Source organism: Rissa tridactyla, chromosome 3 (genome assembly GCF_028500815.1).
Source record: "Rissa tridactyla isolate bRisTri1 chromosome 3, bRisTri1.patW.cur.20221130, whole genome shotgun sequence".
In the NCBI taxonomy this organism is placed as follows: domain Eukaryota; kingdom Metazoa; phylum Chordata; class Aves; order Charadriiformes; family Laridae; genus Rissa; species Rissa tridactyla.
The window spans coordinates 45,879,580-45,901,178 of NC_071468.1; the positions used below are offsets into that span (position 1 = coordinate 45,879,580).

At 37.3% G+C, this 21,599-nt stretch overlaps 1 protein-coding gene across 3 annotated transcripts in view; it reads left to right on the forward strand.

Moving 5' to 3' along the window:
- The window catches only part of SIPA1L2 (signal induced proliferation associated 1 like 2), a 151,878-nt gene that overhangs the window by 102,303 nt on the left and 27,976 nt on the right, over positions 1 to 21,599 (forward strand). For all 3 annotated transcript variants that reach the window (XM_054194809.1, XM_054194810.1, XM_054194811.1), the window contains exons 11-15: positions 11,598 to 11,855; positions 15,390 to 15,473; positions 16,962 to 17,065; positions 17,441 to 17,544; positions 21,007 to 21,395. In XM_054194809.1, the coding sequence (XP_054050784.1) occupies positions 11,598 to 11,855; positions 15,390 to 15,473; positions 16,962 to 17,065; positions 17,441 to 17,544; positions 21,007 to 21,395 (939 nt within the window). The remainder of the gene's footprint in view (positions 1 to 11,597; positions 11,856 to 15,389; positions 15,474 to 16,961; positions 17,066 to 17,440; positions 17,545 to 21,006; positions 21,396 to 21,599) is intronic.

Below are 21,599 nucleotides of genomic sequence, written 5' to 3' on the forward strand. Positions count from 1 at the left end.
CATTGCTCAAAACAAGGTCAAGTAGAGCAGATTGCTCAGGGACATGCTCACTGGGTTTTGAATTCTCCAAAGGTGGAGACCCCACACCTTTGGTTCCAGTGTTCGATCATCCTTACAGTAACAAATATTTTACTTATACTTAAATGGAATTTCCTGTATTTCAATTTGTGCACCTTGCCTTCTGTGCTTTCACTGGATACAACTCTGAAGAATCTTACTCTCTCATTTTTTTCTCTCCATTACCCCATCAGGTATTTCTACACATTGATGAGATCCCTCCTGTGCCGCCTTTTTCCTGGGTGGAACAATCCCAGTGCTCTCAGCCTGTCCTTGTGTTTCAGATGCTCTGATCCCTTAATCATCTTTGTAGCCCTTTGCTGGACTTGCTCCAGCGTATTCATGTCTCTCTGGTACTCTCTTGTATTCAGGTTTACCCAGAAATTTGCAGACAGTAGTTTTGGATGTAAAACAGGAGTATCTGGAGAATTAGAGTCCATTTCACCTTCATTTGACAAGAAATGTCACTGTCCTTGGAGAATCTACGTGTGGCTATATAAGATAGAATCGGGTCTCTGTGAGTGATTTCCAAAACCTATCTGTGAGCAACAGTTAAGGCAGGTGTGCCAGCTCATCAGGAGAGAACTTTTTTATTGTCAAGTAGCTCTAATAATCATCAAATAACACTCAAACCAGACATACAGATATTTCCTTCAGAGTCGGGGGTCCATCAGTCCTTGATCTGCACACTGTGCACGTCTAGAAGAATGATGGTTCAAAAGCAGGAGAAAGCTTCACATGTATGCTCCAATAATTATCGCTTTCATTCACAGCTGGCTTTAGAGATTTTCTTCTAAGAAATGATACTTCAGTCTATCTGACACATGTAAAACAATAGGTTTGGTGGCTGAAATAAGTACCTTGAAAGTTTGACTCATCCTACAGAGCATATAATCTTCTGGCAGTTGGTTGGCTTTTTTTCCTCTGTATTTCAGGCTTATTTCTCAGGGTAGATGTTGGTAGTTTATAAAAAAAATTTTGCTTTAAATGCCATAATCTGGGTTTCAAGTTCACCCACTAAGTTTTTGTCCACAGTGCGTAGATATAAAAATATATTCATCTTTGTTTCTACAAGAATCTGTTGATTAAAAATTGACATACATTTACAAGAATATAAATATAATTTTAGCCCCCCCCAAAAATTCATAGTTTCATGAAAAGTCCCCATGTATTGTTTTATTAATGCTTGTCTTTCATTATGTCATTTCATGACATAATCAGCCAATTTCCACTGCTTGAAAGGGTAGTTTCTGCTTAGCTCTGTCTGCCGGGTTTTAGGAATATGAAGCAATGAAGACTTTCTCTTTAGGTAGTTTATCAGCACTGGTTCCTTGCTGGGATCAAATTCTGAAGTGAGTTTACACAGAATGGAGTGCCATGGAGTGTCTTGGGAATTATACTCTTCAAATGAAAATGAGTTTCAAGTGTGCAAGGGTGTTTCCAAAGCAGTCTCAGTCCCTTGGAAAAATATCCGCTGAAGTGGAGATCTTTAATCAAGTTCTTAAATTGATTTTTTTTCTGTTACCTTACCCACAAATCATCTTCAGTCCATCAGCCCTTTATATTTTAAAAGAAAACCAACAAAGCGTGAGTGTGCATACACTGAGAATATTAGCAATGAACTATTAACGATGAATTTATTTTTTGCTGCAAACTGTCTTGTGTTAACTTATTTAAGCATAAAAATAAATTATTTGGAATATTGAAGGTGCTTACAAAGGAATGTTACAGAGTGATTAGGAAATTACAGAGGAAAATTCTGCTCAATAAATGTGTTCCATTACTTGATATATACCCTTCTACCTATAGTCTTGATAGCAGTATAAGCAAAAGCAATAGCAACCTGAATTTGTATCCTTGTGTCATATTATTTTCTATGCTATGTCTTTCCCTTCACAATTGTTGATTTGTTCATCTGTTGTCAATATTACCTAGTACTGCAGTGCAGTAGCTAGAATTGTATACATTTTAGCAGCAGAATAATGGTGTTCATTCTAATTCGCTTTCACTGGTGATGTCACAGTAATGCTCAAGGACACTATATCCTTAATCAGTCAAATCCAATCAAGGAATTCAGCTATTTCTAAATCCATTTTAAACTGTAGATTCTGCTCTAATCTTGCTTACTACATTGAAAACTAAGTATCTGTCTTAATACAACTACCATTATATATAAAAAGAAACTGCTTAAGAAGTGCTTAAGAAACAATTTCTAGAAAGTTTAGAAAGCAAAGAAAACTTTAAGCAAAATTTCGAGGGATGGGCAAGAAACAGAAGCTCAAGTACAACCATTGTAAGAGATGTAGCTGCGGTAGTTTCCACCTTGTTGGTCTGAACAAGTAACAGACTTTTTTCCTGCTGATGGAGGTAATTTTGAAAATGGAAATATTTTGGTAACTATGACTGAAACTGCCTGTGGGCGGCTATTAAATACTACTGAATTTCTTTTGAGGTTGTTTTACGCTCTTGAACTTTGCAAACTCTTTCTTACAAACAAAATAGGTATAATGACTGTCTGTATTTTCCAGTCCTGATGCATGCTCCTCCTAATGATTGTGAACTTATTGGACAATTGTGTTTCTAGGGCTTTTTTTTTTTTTTTTTTTTTTTTTTTAAGTGACAGATAACCAGTAGAGTATAGAATGTTTGGGAAGAATGTTTTTAGGAAGTGGAAGGGTTTACTTTGTGGAGGAATTAAAATCTTCTCCCAAGAGTGTTTGTCATAAGCTGGTGGGGCAGTTCATAGGGCCTTCAGATTTTTTTTTTATTCCTTTATGGTTGTTTTTTTTTTTTTTTTAATTAAGCCTTCTGAGCTAGAATGAAGTCAGGTCCAGAATCGCTCGGAGGATGCTGACAGACTAACAACACCTGAGGCGGATTAAAGCAGAAAAACCTGAAACTGGACTTTTGGTTGTAAAAGCGGAATTTTGATTTACCAAAGCTTTTAATTACCACCCCTGCTACTAACCTAAGAAGGCTGCAAATACCTGAAAACTCTAGATTATGGTGGTTTTTTAGAGGTAACTGAAAGAACTAGCACTAAAAAAATATAATGTTATGAATTGGAAGCCACATCACTTGCAAAAGTTAATCCTCTGTACCCAACAAAAAAGAAAATGTTAGAAAATGCATAACTTCCTCTACTATCAGAATTACTATACTACTTATAACATTATTAGATTCAGGGAATGAGACATATGCACTGTGATGTAGCTTGATGGAAACTCTTGGCAAAAATGAGCTCTGTCACAACTCTGCTAAGCACCAGAGATTTTAAGCTAGGCTGGTAGTGTTTAAGTGCAAGTCCTAGTAGAAGGTGAATGTCCCAGCAAGACCTTTTGGCTCTCCCCCTCATTGTGAAGTCTCTGCCACCACTCCTGCCTTTGGAAGGGTGGCAGCACCAGCAAACAACAGAGTTTAGGCATAAGGTATGGGCTGCCCTCTTCCCCATCTTTAATATGTCATGCACCCTGTGCTCTGCCTCTTCTCTAAATAACCAAAGTGATATGGTTTTCTTCTGCATAAAAGAAAGACGTTGTTTAAAAAAATTATTTTATTGTTTAAAAAAATAAAAAATTGTTTTCTGTCACTTTCTATAAATTCTTTCGAGCTTTATTCTTCCCAGTATAGTTTTCAAAGAAAAGGACGTGTAAACTTGGCCTTTGCCAGTATATACAATTTGCATTTTAACATTTTTCCTTAAATTCGTCATACTTAAGAGAGTAAGGCTAAGTATGCAGTGCTACTATAATCCTTGGGAAGCTGAAACTTTTTCTATTTTGATTTGCATCAAAACAAAGGAACGCCTAGGTAATGTATGTAACATATGGTCTCCACCCAGTAGTCGTCTAACAAAAGAGCTATAAACTAAAAGGTGTAAAGTTGAAAACAATTCTCTGATGCTTATTGTACTTTTCATCCAAGTAAAAAGTCAAATTCGGTACACAAGATAACTTATGCAGCATTCTTTGAAATCTTTTCCCTGTTCCATTTGAAGATGTGCCTCATCCTCATAGTGGTACTAAAATTGCTCACTGACTCCTGTGAGCAAACATTGTGGCACTTTCAAGAACTCTGGAAGGTTTTGACTGTGCAGCATGTGCATGTCCCGCTTAAGTGGAAAAAGGCACTTAAAACATCTTTAATTTGGCACCTACAATAGTGCTCTGCAGAGAAAAGACAACTTTTGTGCCATTCACCTCATTTACCTGCATGGATGATTCAGCCTAACGGGTACTGTTGCTGACAGGCATCGCAGGTGTAAACCTTGGAGCGTGTTTGGCATGTTCATATCAATGGAATATGGCTTACGAGAGCTGTACAGAGACTGTCAGTTGGGTTTAGGCTATTTGTTATTACAATTTGGATAAATCTCAGGTCTCAGAAACTCCAGGACTTCAAATAGTTCATTTGGTCCATCAGTTGAAGTAAAATATAGATGTAACCACTTAAAGTATGCTTGAGGAGTTTTTATCTTTCTTTATGAGAAGCATGGTCAATCTGTCATTTTCTTTTGTAAAAGAGAATTGGGTGGAAGTTCCACACAGCAAAATTTAAAGTGCACCTGTGGAAATGCATTTCATTGAATTGATTTTAAGATCGGTATATTATCAGTCTAGGTGATTGCTATGCTGTGTGCAACTGCTGAAATTTGATGATGTCTTCGTAGTCATCTGTAGCTTGATTTTGTTTATGTTGTCTCAAATAAAGAAGGCAGGAGATATTAACTAAATGTCTTTTTGCTGCTATGGGCAGTTGCTGTGAAGAATATTGTAGTTCCTGTGACTGAAGTAAAGAATGAAATGTTTCCCGCAGATGGCCGTGGCTTGAGCAGGAGCCGGGGTGGGGGGGGAAAGGGGAGAGCACACTGCCACAAAGGGCTCTTGATAACCTGGAAATGTGAAGTTTGAAAATATCACCTGCCCCATGAATCTGACTGTCAGAGGGATAAATAACCAATCTGTGGATGCGCTTTGCAGTAGTTAGTTAAATCTCCTATTCTTTCTTCCCTTTCTAAGCCTTTTCAGGTTCCAAAGATGCTATTTCTGAACTAGAAAGATATTTTAGTGCTGCAATTGTTGTATTTAACTTTTTTGTTGAATCACATTAGGTATTTTTTTTCTGTTCGTTAAAGAAGATATATTTGTGAGTCATTAAATGGCATATCTATGGAGCCAAACTTTATATTTGCCATTTTATTTTAGATTCAACTGATTGTATCATGTAAAATATCTTTACTTACTACTTCCTCATGGCTGATTCCTGTATCTCCTCATATGTGGTCTTATTCCTAATCTTGTCTCTCAAGTATCCTAAAACCACTTCAGAATCAGGATTCATTCTGAGCTCGGTCTGTTCAGACCTCAAAGACTTAGATCTCCATTTGTTACTGTTCCCCTGCTTCATTTGTTCTCTCTGTTACTCGTCATTTCCATTTCTTAAGTTGGAGCATAATGTAACTTTCACATCCCAGCTGTTGGTTTTCCAGCTCTTCTTCATCTTACAGTCTTATGGTGAATTTTGAAGGCTTTTCTCATTAAGGTCACAAAAATCTCTCCTATTTATCTATTTTCCCACTGATTCTTTCTTCTTGCCAATAGCTTTTCAAGCCTTTATTTCCCATAATTGTTGTCTTTTGATGTAGCTGTTTTCCTGCTCTCTGGGATTTGGAAACGAGACTTGCTCTGCTTGTGTCCTAGTTTCCATCAGCAGAGACTGCAGGGGTTGTTACTGCCTTACGGATCATACGAGTAAGCCAAACACCTTGGGTTTTTTCGGGGGGTTTCTCCTCTTTTATTTCCTGACTAGCTCCTTTCATCCAACATCCTGTCTGTATTTCTCTTGTCTTTTTCATACAACAATGCAGGCGTAGAGGCTCTTAGGAGGCCTCTAAATTGTTTGTCAGCTCACCAACACAAAGATTCTGTTTAAAACTGAATAGTAACAAAGATCAGAAGGACAATGAGTCCTTCATAAAGGAGGGATTGTCAGCTTCAACTCTTCAGCTCTGTGAAGGGACTGACAGAGAGTCATCACTTGCCTTAAGCCAGGAGTGATAAAGTGGGCAGCAGCCTTATCTGACGTTGCCATAAGCAATCACATACATCTCTTGTACTATGAAATTATTTTAAAGTAAAACTGGTTCACTATTTTTCAAGTGACATCTCTTTCTTTTTTGATGCAGTGTGACTACTGTTAGTAGGTTTCTGAGATGTTAGAACTTGGAATTTTTGTCTTGACTTTTTGACCAGAGTTCTCTTAGGCCATTTGAATCTTATCCAATGTCTTGTGCTTGCAGTGGAGTTGATGTAGGGAGTCAATGGAGTCTAGGGGTTACCTCCAGGAGGCACTTCAGAGGGTCAGAGAAGGGGAAATGCATGTATGTCTTAGTTAACTACATGGTGAGTCTAAGGAAAACTAAGTTACTAAATTCTGCTTTTCAGTTAAGTCTCCACAATTATGTGAAATTAATCTGGTTTATTATGTGGATTTAATAGATGGCATGATGACTCCTCAGTCACATTGTGACACCTTGTGGGAACTGCTGTAGCGTAAGAACAAACATGCACTGTGATAGAAGTGATTACTTTCAAACGCAAAGTTTGAGTTAGAAGAATTCGATTACTTATTGTACTGCTCGATATAGATAAAAGACTCCTTATTGAGCAAGATTAAACGTTTTGTATTGAAATGGTGATAGGGATAATTTATCGGTGTTAATACAACTGGTGGACACCAATGATTACTTCGCTATCCCTACATCCTCCTTAGTGGTTCACATCTGCGCTACATTAACTAAAGTTAAATTGTAACCAGTTATTCTAGTTTTGTTATTACCCTAACAAATAGTTCATGATCCATGATATCTGTAGAGAGTTGGGATTCAAATACCGAAGTCATACCAAGTAGTTGATAGCGGTGGGATGTAACTGGAAAGAAAGCTTTTGTGTAGTTATTAAGGTGGCAAACTGCTGACCATAGTATGTGAAAGCTTCCAACTTTTCTGTGGAGATTTATCTTTCTCAACTATCATCCTTGCCTAATGTAGGCCCTTCACAGAGCCTTTTACAGAACCTTTATATGTAATCTTAAATTAATATTGAAAGGTTTGGTTAACATAGCTTGAAAAATTTAATGGACTGCTTGATAATCATTTCAGAACATAATGCTCCTCACAGTAGCATTTTAATATTGAAGATTTTTATAGTGGACTGTTAAATTTTAATATGCAGTCATGACCTGCTAACTGTATTGTAGAGTCATGCTCTGTGTAAATTGCAGAGTAGGTTTTATTAACCAAATTTTTTTTATAGGATAATATGGCTCTTGAACCAAAGAGATTAGTAGGAGCCTGTGCTCTGTGTTGAAGGATTGATTTAATGAATACCAAACTATAGTGAAGGGTCAGGAAGTGCTATCATTTCTGATGTGTGGTTAAGACTTGGTCACACTTGCTTGATAAATAACACGAGTCTGTTTTTCAAAGTGTTATATTGAATATAATTGGGGAAGATGTTTGATGTCCTATACTTGTTTAACATAAATTCAGATATCTTTTTAAGACCATAAAATATAGATTTGTCTTTACATATTCTTTGAAGTGAATTTAAAAAAAAATCAAAAAATTTAAATTAAAAAGCAAATTAAAAACTATCATTCAATACCAGTGCCAGTGTATATTCTTCATCCAGTGGAGTAAGTATCACTATTATAAATAGAAGTTTGATAATGGTAAAATTAAATATTTAATAGGAAATTGCATTTAATTTTGTGGGGGTTTTCATGCAAGATAACTTGCAGTTTGAACCACAGTGGGGGTGGAGGTTCTCACTGGATCGCAGGCAGGAAGTAATTGATTCTCTTTGTTTCTGATATAGGAGGCAGCTACGATTATGACTTTACATATCTCAGTATACTGCAGTATTTGTTCTTTAGGCAGTGCTTGTGAAGCAGTGAAACATCATTTTTTCATATAAATGTTGAACTGATTGGTTTGGCACTTTTAAATTAAAATTAAGAAGTCTATGTGACAAAGGAAGCCATATAAAATAGTTCCATTTTAACCATGGAAATTCTGGGGGAGCAGCTACCTCAGTCATGTTGGGCCTCTATTTTGAATTTAAAAGTAACATTATTAGATTTGTATAGTGATTTGAAGTAGGGTTGTTTTGTAAGCCTTTTTTTTTCAGGAAGAGTGTCCTGAATTTTTTTTTTCATTTATCAGAGGAATACGTTTTCATGACATAAACAAACACAAAATTTTACAAAATTTTAAACTCTTATTCTTTGTGGGAAAGCTTGTTGTTTGCTATTTTCGTATCATGCTTTAGTTATTCAGTTAGCAAGCCGAGTCAAACTAAGTAGTAACAATCCCTTTTGCCTTCAAAACCCATGGCTATTTTTCCACACTTAAAGTACTTTATGGGGGTATCTAATAAGGGATTCAATGGCAGTTACATGCTATAACTTTCTCAATTACCAAGGCAAACTATGTAATTGAAATCCTAATAATTAAAATTGGGGAGGGGGTCGTTTGTTTCTGACACTTAAGGTCTATAGGAATGAAGAAGGGGCTGAAATGATGCTAAGAAATCGGCAGAAGGATGATTGAAATCATAGCCTACGTAATTGTTCAAATAATGGCAAACTGCATATATGGCCACATGAAAAATTATGCAGTGCACTAAACTAATATTAACCTTGCTGTGTCATCTGGGCTTTCTTTGTTCTGTTTGTTTTGTATATAAAGCTTTATGAAAGTCTTTAATTGAATAATCAGTCTTAGGCTATTTTTTCCTTTAAGAACTTTCTACGTTCATATAACAGGAACCTGCTCTGGAAATGAATCAAGGTGACGTTGATAGAGGCTATTGTCTCTTTCACCATGCTGTCATTTCTTGCAGGCAGTGATTGAGGCAGGGTACTTTAGGAAGAGAAGAATGGTCTTGGAATGTAAGCAGTTGAGTATTACACTGGAGGAGAAATATATTCCGTGTATGCTTCTGCAGTAGAAATGTTTGTGCGATTCTATGCAATGTGCTTAACTCAGCCTTTCCACAGTGTTCATCATTCTAAGAGCCCAACATGTGTTTTGTGGTTTTCAGAAGTGTGAAACAATTTTAAAAAATAAATGAACTGAAGTGGCTTGAAGTGGTGGTCTGAATAACTGTGGCCTTTTTTAGGGCAGAGGGAAGGCTATAGATTGGTTTCTCTGTAGTTCCATTCCTTGTCTGTGGGAGGAGACTATTAGGGTCTTCGTACCTCCACGGGGAAGCTACAGCCAGAAAATCATTCTGTGAAATTCTCTGATGCTGTGAGATGAGAGGAGCTGGAAAGAAATGAGTTTTATAACCAGTGAAAGTATGCAGCCATCAAATAATTTCTTACCACAGATCAGTGCAGAAAAATGCATCTAAATATCTGACACACATTGAACCATTATGATGGTTATATATTGAGTAGTATCTCTTCAATCAGTGCTGTCTTTTATATGTATGGAATGAGGTAGAGAGTTCTTTGTTAAAAGCAAAAGAGAAAGTATATGGTTTTACTCCACTGACAGAAAAAGGACAGATTAAAGTTACGTGTGCAACAAAAATAACTTTGAAATTTCTTACCTTATGAGTTTTTAAGCTTGCAACATTAGTGTTCTTTTGATGTACAGTTTTAGCACAATCCTTGAGATTTAAAATATATATATATGTAAAAATAAACAAATATAAGAAATTCCAGCATGTCCAACTATGCTTTGTCAGCAGAGTTTGCTCATGTCAAATTTTACTGGTGATCTTAATACTGATAGTTCTGATCACAGAATAGCCTTGAAAAAACAGGAATTCTGAGTCCCGTTTTGGAGTATTCTAGTGACCCCTTTTCAGCTCGTCATCATTGTAGCGTCTTCTACCCTACGTTGGCTACTAATCTCCACTCTTAGTGCTTTATCCTCTGTATTTTATAGTTGTTTACCTTTTTCATGTGTTTGAGTGCAAGCAGAACCTGAGATTTAATGCTGCAGGATAAACAGTTTGCCTGTTTAGTACCATAAAATTCATCAGTCTGGAGCATTTGGCTCACTCAGAGTGGGCATATACAGAGTTGCTACTATATAATTGCTACAGTTGCACGCTCATCTTCTTTTCGACAACCTGGAATAACATAGTTAGCTTTTTTATAATATGGGGGTTTTTTAACTGCTTACCGTAACGCTCACAATGAAAATGTTATTTTTTTGTTTGGTTCAGAAACTTCAGGGCCCAGTAATTTAATGTATGAGAATCTGTACAATTTATTTGAACCACACATTTGTGCTTACTCATTTGTGCCAAAACATTTTGTATATTAAGACTGTAAAGACTTTACACACACTCTATTACATTTTCTCTGGGTGATTTTAATTTAGTTGGAAATAGTGAATGTTGAGTTTTCGACAAAAGCAAAGCTTGATCAAGATTCAGCTCAAGGGATAGAACAGAATTGTAGTTGAGGCAGAGAAGCAAGTTTTCACTATTTCTTACTTAAACTTTATGCACTGCTTGCTTTAGAATTATTTAGGATGTTTTCTTTAGAGACGTTAATTTAATATGTGCCGCCTATCAAACAAACAATGGAGATGGTATGTGAGAATATAAAATATCTGCAGTGATAATCAGTGCTGGCTTAAAGCGGGTGCGAAGCTTTTATTAACTAATTTCTGAAACAGTGCCCCTTAATTGAAGTCCAGCCTGAGTCTACAGTAAATGTGCCACTGGCAAAACGATCTTTTGGGGAACACTGTCACTCCTTTTACCTGAGTTTACACTTTCTGGGAACGCTGTTAGTATTTAACCAAACTGTAAGCTTCAGGCAGAGGTTGTGAGCCAGGCTGTTTCTGATTTGTGTCTTCCTTCCTCTTCCCCATTTTTCATAGAGACCATAGAGAGGCATAGAGACCTCCAGGAAGAGAGACATTAGAAAGTACAGTTTGAAAATAAATAGAAAAATATTTAGATGCCACTTAATCATTTGCGTCGCAGTGTGTATGCTCTGTCATTGGGTGGGGACAAGGCGGGATTCTAAAGGAAAGTTCTCAATACCACTAAGAAACGTTTAGTTTGCTGCAAAGCAGCAAACGTGTTTTGTAATTCTGGAATATGTTAATTTTTACATTAAGAAATTATTTGTATTTATGGAATTTAAACAAACTAAAGCCGTTACAGAAGAACCTGATGTTTGCTGACTTCTGAATGCTTTGCTTCTGCTAGTTTTTATTATGTAAAATTCAAGCTGCGGATTAATTTATAAAAGCTTAATATTTTTCCTTTTTGAAGGACAAGGAGGGAGTTCAAAAACCTTTGAGCACATGAGAGCAAATCCTTTATTTTGAAATGTTTCCTACCTGGTTGGCATGATAGTTTTGAAGCATTGGAAGGGCTGTACAGTGCTATATGAACACCTTTGGGCACCCGGAAGAAAAATATGCATATATTTCTGACTGTAGAATGCAAGATTTCTTTTTCTGTTCCCTCCAGTAAGACTCATGAGCATTTTTATTTTTCCCTCAGGGGTTGTTCAGAACTTTGTCGTATACCCATGGTGGAATACAAACTTGACAGTGAAGGCACCCCATGTGAGTATAAAACCCCTTTCAGAAGGAATACCACTTGGCATCGGGTGCCGACTCCCGCTGGGCAGCCCCTCTCTCGTGCCTCTCCAATCCTAGGAACATCTGACAGACTGCAGTGCCAGCAGCTTCTCCAGCAGGCTCAGACAGCCATTCCTCGCAGCACTTCCTTTGACAGAAAACTGCCAGATGGTGCAAGGTAAGATACTCTCCCTTTAATGCCTGTCTTTTTCCTAACATGCCTTACGTTAGATATCTCTGCTTTCTAGAACTTTGGTATACTTATATTTTTTAAACCTTATTGTGTTGAGTTTTGCCGATAATTTTAATTCTGAGGTTGTATTAAAGAGCGTTCACTGAGCCCAGTTCTCTCTACTTGAAACAAGTGACTTTTGTTGTTTGTGATGAAAGTGGACTGTACTGGGGATCCTGCCGCTGAGGACAGCTAACCTTTCCCTCTAGTCCCAAATCAATGAAGTGGGAAGCTGCCTCATGGCTTTTTGATCTAGACAATGTCCTGTCCCCCACCTTTTGGGATCCTCTTTAAACAAATAATGAGAGTAAATAAAATGAACTCATCCCTTTAAAAATGAATTATTTAATCTCATTACCAAGCTATTGGCATAGTTTCAAAGGGTTCTGTAACTCATTACCAGTCCTTATGCTTTGCTTTGCTTTTAATTAAACAAAGTAGAGCTTGTGATTTGAATATGTAACACCTCTTAGATGATGGAATGGTATCCTTAAATGTTAGCTCTGTTCTATTTAATCATAATTCTTCGTAAGATAAAACATTGCTTTTAAATTTAAAAATTTGTAAATAAATTAGACCTTTGAATTACTTAGGAAAAGAGTAGGTCTTGAGCAGAACTCTTCTGTTCTTTGTTTGCAATGTAGTTTTAATTTCCAAGGAAAAACTACTGCACGTTGAAAATACCTAGTTGATATGAAAATCTAAAATACTAGTCTTAAATAGCTTTAAAAAATTGTGGATTTTATCATGAAGTACTACTATTGCTATAGTATCTTATTTAGTAGAAAAGAATTAGTGACTTTTTACATTGTTTGAAATGTATACAGGTAATAGGGATACATATTTGAAAATATGTCTATATTATGGTCTGGGGAAGGCAGACTCCCAGTTATGACCATTTGTATTCTCCTTCTCCCCTACCTGCATCCTCACCCCCTGAAAAAAGGAGAAGCACATTTCTGTGAGCATGTATATGCCGCTATGGGACTTAAACTTTCCCTAATGTCTTGTTACTGAAATTCTTGGTAAAATCTAGCATAAGAAGACAATGTATCAAATGTAGAAATACTTCAGGATGTATAGAGCTTTATTAAGCGTGCTGTATGCCTATACAGAGGGAAAAAATGAAAGCTTTCTGACATACTACTCATTTCCAGAAATCTTTGCAATCATAAATTGTGCTTCTCCTAACGCTCAGTGAAGCATGTGGAAAAAATTCTAAGACGGAGGCTCTTGTCGTGAAAAAATTCCTGTATCACTTAAAGAAAACAAGAACAATGCAGAAATGCTATTCTGGGGAAGACATAGTACAGAGTATAAATAATGAAAAGAGAGGAAAATGATGAACTGTGACAAGTGGGTCTTGAAACATGAAAAGAAACATACCTAATTGGCAAGGTCTTTCCACATGGGAAGAGGCATAGTTGATGGCTTGGCAGAGAAATGGGGTTAAAAGAAAAGAGTTTGAAATAAGGTTGATTAGTACTTACAAGTAGTCTTGCAAGGGTGAACATGTATACTCAGTCTAGGAAAATGATTATGAGATTTTAGAGAGTCAGAGACCCAATATCAATTTCGACAAGTTGAAGAGTGCAGGCAGGAAGAAGCAGGTTGATAAAATGGGGAAGTTACAGCAACTGATCTGAAAATGAACTAACATTGAAGTCAGTGATAAAATGGTTGTTTTTAAAGATACAAAGAGGAAGAAGCAACAGAAATGGGGGCTAAATGTAGTAAAAGACTTACGCAGCAACAGTTCAGCTACTGTGACGTGTACCAGCTAGGTGCCCAGTCCCTGGAGTCAAATTAAAATGAACCTGAACATCTGTGCTCCTAGTATAGTTCCGGAGGAGAGTTAAGTGCTTTGAGAAGGCAATCTAAATGTTTTTATGTGAATCATATTAGTCACTAAGAAATACAAGCTCTACTCCTCTTTCTACAAGATGCCTAATTCTGTGACAGCTGCTTATAGAGAGTGCCTGAGAGTGAAGCTTCAGTCAGACTTGCTCCTCTGGTTTTTCACACCAAGAAGTCTCCGTCTACTTTAGTCCTTGAGTTACACTTGTAGGCGAGTGTGTCCTTTCACTTGGAGTCTGGAATCCATTCCTGAGAGCAGGCAGCTGCAATTCCTCTGTAAAGGAACTCTGTGAGGCATTCACTGACTGGATTTCTGTAGTTCTGCTTTTGTAGCCACCTTTTGTTCAGTAGGCTAATGGCTAGGCACTTGTGCAGCAAATGGGAGGCTTGGGATCTAGACATTCTTCAGCCTGGGACAGTATAAACCAGCGTCCCAGTTTTGAGGACAATGGCTTAAACATCACTCTGGAGGCTGGAAACACATGGGATCATAAGTTACCCATTCCTTAATGCCGGATCACTTAAGCTGTGCAGGAAATGCAGAGTTCTTGGTGGTAAGAAGCAAGAACGTGCAACTGAATTCAACTGCTGCCTGTAGACTGTTTCACTTGATTGAGAGAGGCTCATTCCTGACAATACTTACCAGAGAGACATGCTGAAAAAGTAGGCGCCATGAGATCTACTTATTGTATATATGTTTGGCTGCTAGACAAAACATAATAGCTAATGTCTTTAAAATTTTCCAGCTGAACAGTAAAGTTGCTTATTGAATGTCACGTCTTTGGGAAAGTATTGTGCATAAATCCAAAGCTACCTCTTTTCACCTCTTTCCTGAGTACATACGTTCATTTCTACATATAGCCTCTAAAAAAACCTCAAAAACCGTAATATGAAAAAAGAAGGGAAATACAGGGACTTCCAAGGTAGTGTCATGGAGGGAAGTTGTGTTGTAGTTATGGACTGATACGCACAGAAGTGAAGGAGAGGAGGGTGATCAAAACCAAATTGAACACTGTGTTTTAACTGTCTGTGAATCCAAGAAGAGTAATTAGAGACATTGTTAAGACATGAGACTCGAAAGCTTAATAATAAGTACAAAATAACACTATGCATGAAAATGTTTTCTTACTGCTTTTCTATGTCAAAGAAATAATAAAATAGAAAAGTATTGGTATTACCTCTTCTAAATTACTGTGTTGAAAACTGGAATACATGCAAAGCGTGTTAGTTAGATCCATCATGAGAGCTTGCTATATGTCAATTTAGAGACCTAATCCGGCTGCTCTGACTCCTGAGTAATCCCACTTGGTCAGAAGTAAAGCTAGATGTAAGAAAATTAGGATCTGGCACTTAGTCTTTCTCTTTTTGTGCCTTTTTTATATATTCACTAGGAAATATTTTATTAGTGATGAAATAAATAATATATTTTAAAAACACTTGTTTAAGTTTTGTGAAACTATGGTAGACCTGTAAATTCCCAAAATGAATATGTTTAAGTGCTTATACTGCATGTACATTATTTGTAAAAATGAATGTATTTTATAAAATGATCATAGCCCAGCTCAAATCTAAAACTCCACAAATGCGTCAGTGCACTGTTAATGACTCTAGTTAACATTACAGAAGTTCTCCAAGCAACCAGTCCTCCTCCAGTGACCCAGGGCCCAGTGGGAGCAGCCAGTGGAGACAGCAAGTGGGATATGATGGGTATTGGTGATTTTTTATTTATTTATTTATTTTCAAAATCTTGCTATAGCTCCCATGCATCTTCTTTCTGAAGCAAAATTTGTGTGGATGTTCTGTATCATAGATTTGTTTGCAAAATCTATTAGTTTATTTTAAGACGGACATGTTTACTGATCTTTAGTGTAACATGTATGCTAATACAATTTTAACGCCATACTGCTTTAACTCTTCAGAAAAAATTATTTTATGATTCAGGTAAATAACAAACAGTTCTTAGGTTTACTTTCCCAGAAACAAGCCAGAAATCAGCTAGTAACTCAGAACTGGAATAAAATAATAATTTCCCCTCATTTTGCTTCAGTGGGAAGGTATTTGGTTAAAAAATTGTCCTTTTGGTCTTTAAAGGTTTTATTTCCTACGGTGCTTGTTCCAGTGGCATCCGTTCCCTAGCATCTCGCCTCAAAAAAGTAGCACTCTTTCAGGTGTCTCTTCTCCCTAAAAGGCTGTTGCAATATATAGGTGGTTCTTTCACATCCTTGTTAATCCTTCAGTGCTGAAGTTTTAGAAGTTAGTTATCTGCGTATAAAACACCACCCCAGTATACTGTCCATGTTATAAGAATATTATGTGAGACATCTGTTCTAAATTACTTTGAATTTATCACTTTGTTGTATAAATATAGCTGCCGAAAAAACTCCTGTTATAAAACATTAAGCTATGGCAGTATCTACATAGCATAATATAAAAGCATTTCAGACTTGCCACTTGGCTTTCGGAATCTACTTTTCAGAAAAAACGTAAATATTGAAAACATCGGCTTGACTCCTTGTCTGTAAGTTTGATATTGCTTTAGCATAACTGTTTGTGGGTAAGATATTCCATGTAGCATATATATATATATGCAATATCTTAGAGACTTCTCAAGGAATTTCAGAATACTCACTGAAATCTGTCAGCTAAATAGATGCTAATTCTTCAAATAAAACTACAGTAATTTTTTAGACAGTAAACACATGAAAATGCATCTTGTGTCATTTTTCCAGCAGTTATTTCTAATAGCAACCTTGATTTTAGTGTGTTGGTTTATGAAATAATTTTAACTTTTGCAGCACAATAAAAGGGTTGAATCTGGTATGTGAAAACCTGAAAAACTAGAGTTACTTTCTGTGGGGCTTAGTTCATAAAGCAGTTAAACATACATTACCATAGTCCTCCATGGCAAAAAACTTTGGATACATAGCCACTAGAATGCATTTCATCTTAAAGTTCAGTGTCTTCGTGGCCTGTTCACAGTTAAGATACAGCAGTTTACTGTTGAAAAAATTGCATGTATTTCCATGCAGCGCTTGGAAATGTTACCATACTTGCTTGGTGGGGGGCGATGATTATTGTTTAAACAAATCACTTACAAAATATTTACTTTGAAGAGTAAGAAGTGTTGTTATTCATCATGTAACTGGTTTTCTAGGAAAAAACCCAAACAGGTTAATTTTCTGCTTATGTTAAAAGGTGCCAGTCCCCTTTGCTCCATGAACACCACCAAGGTTCAGGCTCACTGGAGTGTGAAGGAGGCAGAGAACGAGAGGAAACTTTGGAAGGAACCAGACATTCTGGTAATAAAAGCCACTGTATCTTAAAAGCAAATGTTCTTTACAATGCAGGGTGGAGGTTTAATACGCAAAGAACATGTAATGTTCAGCAGAGATGGCTACAACAGTCTAACAGAATATGGTGTGGGATATTTAGATAATACTTGGAACAAACTACTCCTGAACTTCAGAAAGCCTCATGAATGTTGAAAAACAGGTTGAACTTCGTTTAATTATAATTGAAAATCTAGATCTTAAGAAATTCTGCAAAGATACGTGTCTCTGATTCCAAAGAGTGTGCAGGCTTGAAACCTGATGCTAAGCCATGTGCCTTTTTTCTTTGTGCAGTATACTCACCTTTTTAGCATTCAGAAATTAAAACACAATTATTTATGGCAGAAACCAAGTGGCATGCACCATCGACCAAAGTCCTGAGCTCCTACAAAGACCGAGCTTTACAGAAAGAAGGCAGTGGCAAGGAGTCACCAAACAAACTTTCGCATGTAAGTCTTTTACTTGAATGTCCTTAAAACTCTAAAAAAAAAAAAAAGAAATACATCTTAAAAATGCATTTCAGTAATTTATGAAGACCACCGTTTGGTGGGAGGGAGGGAAAAGAGTATGCACACCTAGATGTGGGGTGAATTGATTGTGCTTAATCTGTGTTTGTAAACTAAGAACTCCAAAAAGGGCTTGGGTCTGGGGCATTCAGGAGGTAAAACTAGTATAATCTACACTCAGCTGTGTATTTACAGCTTCATTTATACTGGCTTGCTTAATCTGCAAAGTATTTCATATCCTTTAAAAAAAAAATAAATTATATTCACCATACCACTTGTCATATTGTGTGAAATACCCATGTAGTATAATTATCAATAAGGACAATAAAAATGTAGTTTGTGTGTTCGGATTTCTGATCTACCTAGTTTAGTGTCCTGTCTTCAGTAATGGCAAAATCCTCAATAACTTAGTGACCAAAAGTACACTAATGATATGCACAGTCTTTTTCTATTTTTTTGGTGTTTGTTATATGGGAAAACTTTCTATACATAGTATGGGTCTGTATACTACTCATAGACTTATATTGATAAGAATATGAGGCCAGTTTCTCATCTCATGTACATACATACCTTATGAGAATCTAGCTTGATACTTCTCAAAAAAAGTACTATCATAAACAGAATCATGCTGTATAATTACACACATGAAGACAAAAATACTTTCTTTAACCTTAAGCCAAAGTTAACAGGAAGCTAGAATCAGTATATGCAGCAATCGGTATTAAACAGAGCACTGATACCAAAGTTAAATGATGACTTTTCTTAACTGCTATCAGAGTTTTAGGCTAATGGCAGCTTTCATGCTTTTAGGATGGTGGGGGTCTGAACGGAAAATTTCATAATGGGCTTATGTTTGTGTTTGCCTGTGTGTGCATATGTGTCGTGCAGATGCAAAAGAACTATATTTTGCAAAGTAAGAACCGGCACTATTATAAAGATAATACTAATCAAATGAGGCTATTTTATTGTTATAGAATCATAGAATCTTAGGGTTGGAAGGGACCTCTGGAGATCATCTAGTCCAACTCCCCTACCAGAGCAGGGTCACCTACAGCAGGTGGCACAGCAATGTGTCCAGGCAGGTTTTGAATGTCTCCAGAGTTGGAGACTCCACCACCTCTCTGGGCAGCCTGTGCCAGTGCTCTGCCACCCTCAAAGTGAAGAAGTTCCTCCTCATGTTTAGGTGGAACTTCCTATGCTCAAGTTTGTGCCCATTACCTCTTGTCCTGTCCCCGGGTACCACTGAAAAGAGCCTGGCCCCATCCCCCTGACACCCACCCTTTAAGTATTTATAAGTGTTGATAAGGTCCCCCCTCAGCCGTCTTTTTTCCAGACTGAAGAGACCCAAATCCCTCAGCCTTTCTTCATAAGAGAGGTGTTCCAGTCCCCTCATCGTCTTGGTAGCCCTTTGCTGCACCCTCTCCAGCAGTTCCCTGTCCTTCTTGTGCCGGGGAGCCCAGAACTGGACACAGTACTCCAGGTGCGGCCTCACCAAGGCAGAGTAGAGGGGGAGGATGACCTCCCTTGACCTGCTGGCCACACTCTTCTTGATGCACCCCAGGATACCATTGGCCTTTTTGGCCACCAGGGCACATTGCTGGCTCATGGTCATCCTGTTGTCCACCAGGACTCCCAGGTCTCTTTCAGCTGAGCTGCTCTCCAGCAGGTATGTTGTAAAACAGGAAAAAAATAGTCATCACCTTGTAAAGGACTTTGTAACGTTCTCCTGTGCATCCCCTTTTTGTTAGTTCGATTTGCCATATAACTCTGCCAGCCAGTGGAATTCACAGTGAGGGCTACAGCAAATGTACAAGAACTCTGTAAAATATTTTCTAATTTTTTTCTAATAAAAAAGGTCTATGCTGTCTTTTTGTCAGTTTTAACTTGGGGGAAGGAGGCTAGGGGGAATTTCAATGACTATCTTCAAGCTCTCTTTGTTCTCCTGGAATAAATATCATATTCCTGCAGGTTTTGGTTTTGTTTGTTTTAAAAATCCTGCTTCATGACACAGTCGTTAACAACATGTAGCAATTAGGGCCATGCTGAGCTTTCAAACAGTAATTTCTCTTGGCACAGGGAAATGCGTAAAATTATCCTAAGATATGGCCATATTGAACTTTGGGCAGTTCAAGATGTCTGTATTAATAGCTGTTGTCCAGATTCTCTGCTGCTTCATGGTTGGAAGGGTACCTAAGCATGTTATGTTCAGCAACACACAGGAAATTTTGGGGAAGATTCATACATACAATATGTCTTCTGAGGCTAATTTTATGCCTTTGAGCTCCCTCACACGCATTGTTTCTTTCCAGTTTGGTTCCATGTTACATTTACAGTAAGAAGTGACGTGCCTTTTCTCCAGACACCTATCTCCCAGTCCCTCTCCTTGGAAAAAAACTGCTTATTGTATTTTTATCAATTGTTCCATTGTTTTTAAAGTGACAGCCATCTTGTAAAGATTAGAATGAATGCAAGTGTAACCCCTCCTTTTTTTTTTTCTAAAACAATTTTCTCAAATTTTTAGGCATGTTAATTTCCATATGGAATAGAAGTATCATTTCTGGAAAGGCTGCCTTGAATAGCTGCTTTAATGTATGGGCAACAGCTTTGTTTATAGGCATCTGCTAGGAGGGGGTTCTCATAAAAAAGTTAGTTACCCTCCCCACTTATATTCTACCTAATAGAAGTCCATGTGCCCTAATAGAAGTCCATCTGCCCTTATTCTGGCTACTCTGTCACATAGATAAATTAGTCCAACTCTCTATAAAGTCTCGTTTGAAAAAAACAACAACCCCCCAACTTTATTGACACAAATGCCTGACATAATTATTCCACTTCAATAGCCATGCTTAGCTTAGGGCCCTGTGGCTTAAGTTGCTTTCATCTGGTACGCATACGTCGCAATTGGCTTCAATTTAACTAGCCACACATCCAATTGGATTTGATCCAATAAGCTGCGTATTTCACCCACACTGAGAAAAAGCCGAGGATAATTCAGTCTTCGGTGTTTTTCAGATTTGCAGTAGAACTTGTTTAAACAAATAATTACCAATACGTCTAGCTTTAACAACTGCTTATTTTAACTGCTCAGAAATGCAATTTTATGGATGTTAAGCAGGCCCTATAATTGGAAAATTCAAGTGTGATCTTAAGATTTGCCATAGAAGATGGAACTAGAGCCTTTTTATTTGCAGTGACATCAACCTTTAATGCGTCTAGCCAGTTGTACAATTCATTTCATAGAAAGTGGTAGTGTAATTAGCTCTTTTCATACTTTGCAAATATATTATAGAATACTGTAAAAAAGTAATAAAATGGTCTTTGAATGGCATAAATTGAGTCATTTATATGAAAATCAATATTTTACTGTTTAACTTGAGGAGGGTCATTTTTTGTTTGTTTGTTAAGATTGGAGACAAAAGCTGTTCAAGCCACTCAAGCAGCAACACCCTATCGAGTAATACATCCAGCAACAGCGATGAAAAACACTTTGGTTCTGGAGATCTGATGGACCCTGAACTGCTTGGATTAACATATATAAAGGGAGCTTCTACTGACAGTGGGATTGATACAGCTCCCTGCATGCCTGCTCCTCTTCTGGCCCCTTTGCACCTTGCTGGCAGCAGGTCTGGAGTACATTGTCGTACTGAGCAGTGGACCGAGGCTTCCGAAACTCCTGGGCCAGATGATGATCCAGCTAAAATGTACGCTGTTCATAGCTATGCCTCTGCTATTTCTGCCAGTCATACAGCTGAAGGCAGCATGGGAGACCTAAGTGAAATCTCCTCTCATTCCAGGTATGTGTTTCTTACAGATTAGGGATTATGGGTTATAAATTAATGTACAGAGAACTGTTTCTTTTTTATTATTCTGTTTACCCTTCTTTGAAAGTGAACTTAACTGATTTTGATTTTGTTGTATTTAAATGCCCATATGAGCAATTTTCAGGCAATTTTTGATGAGTCTGCCTAAAAAATATAGCTATAGCCCTACTCCCAGAT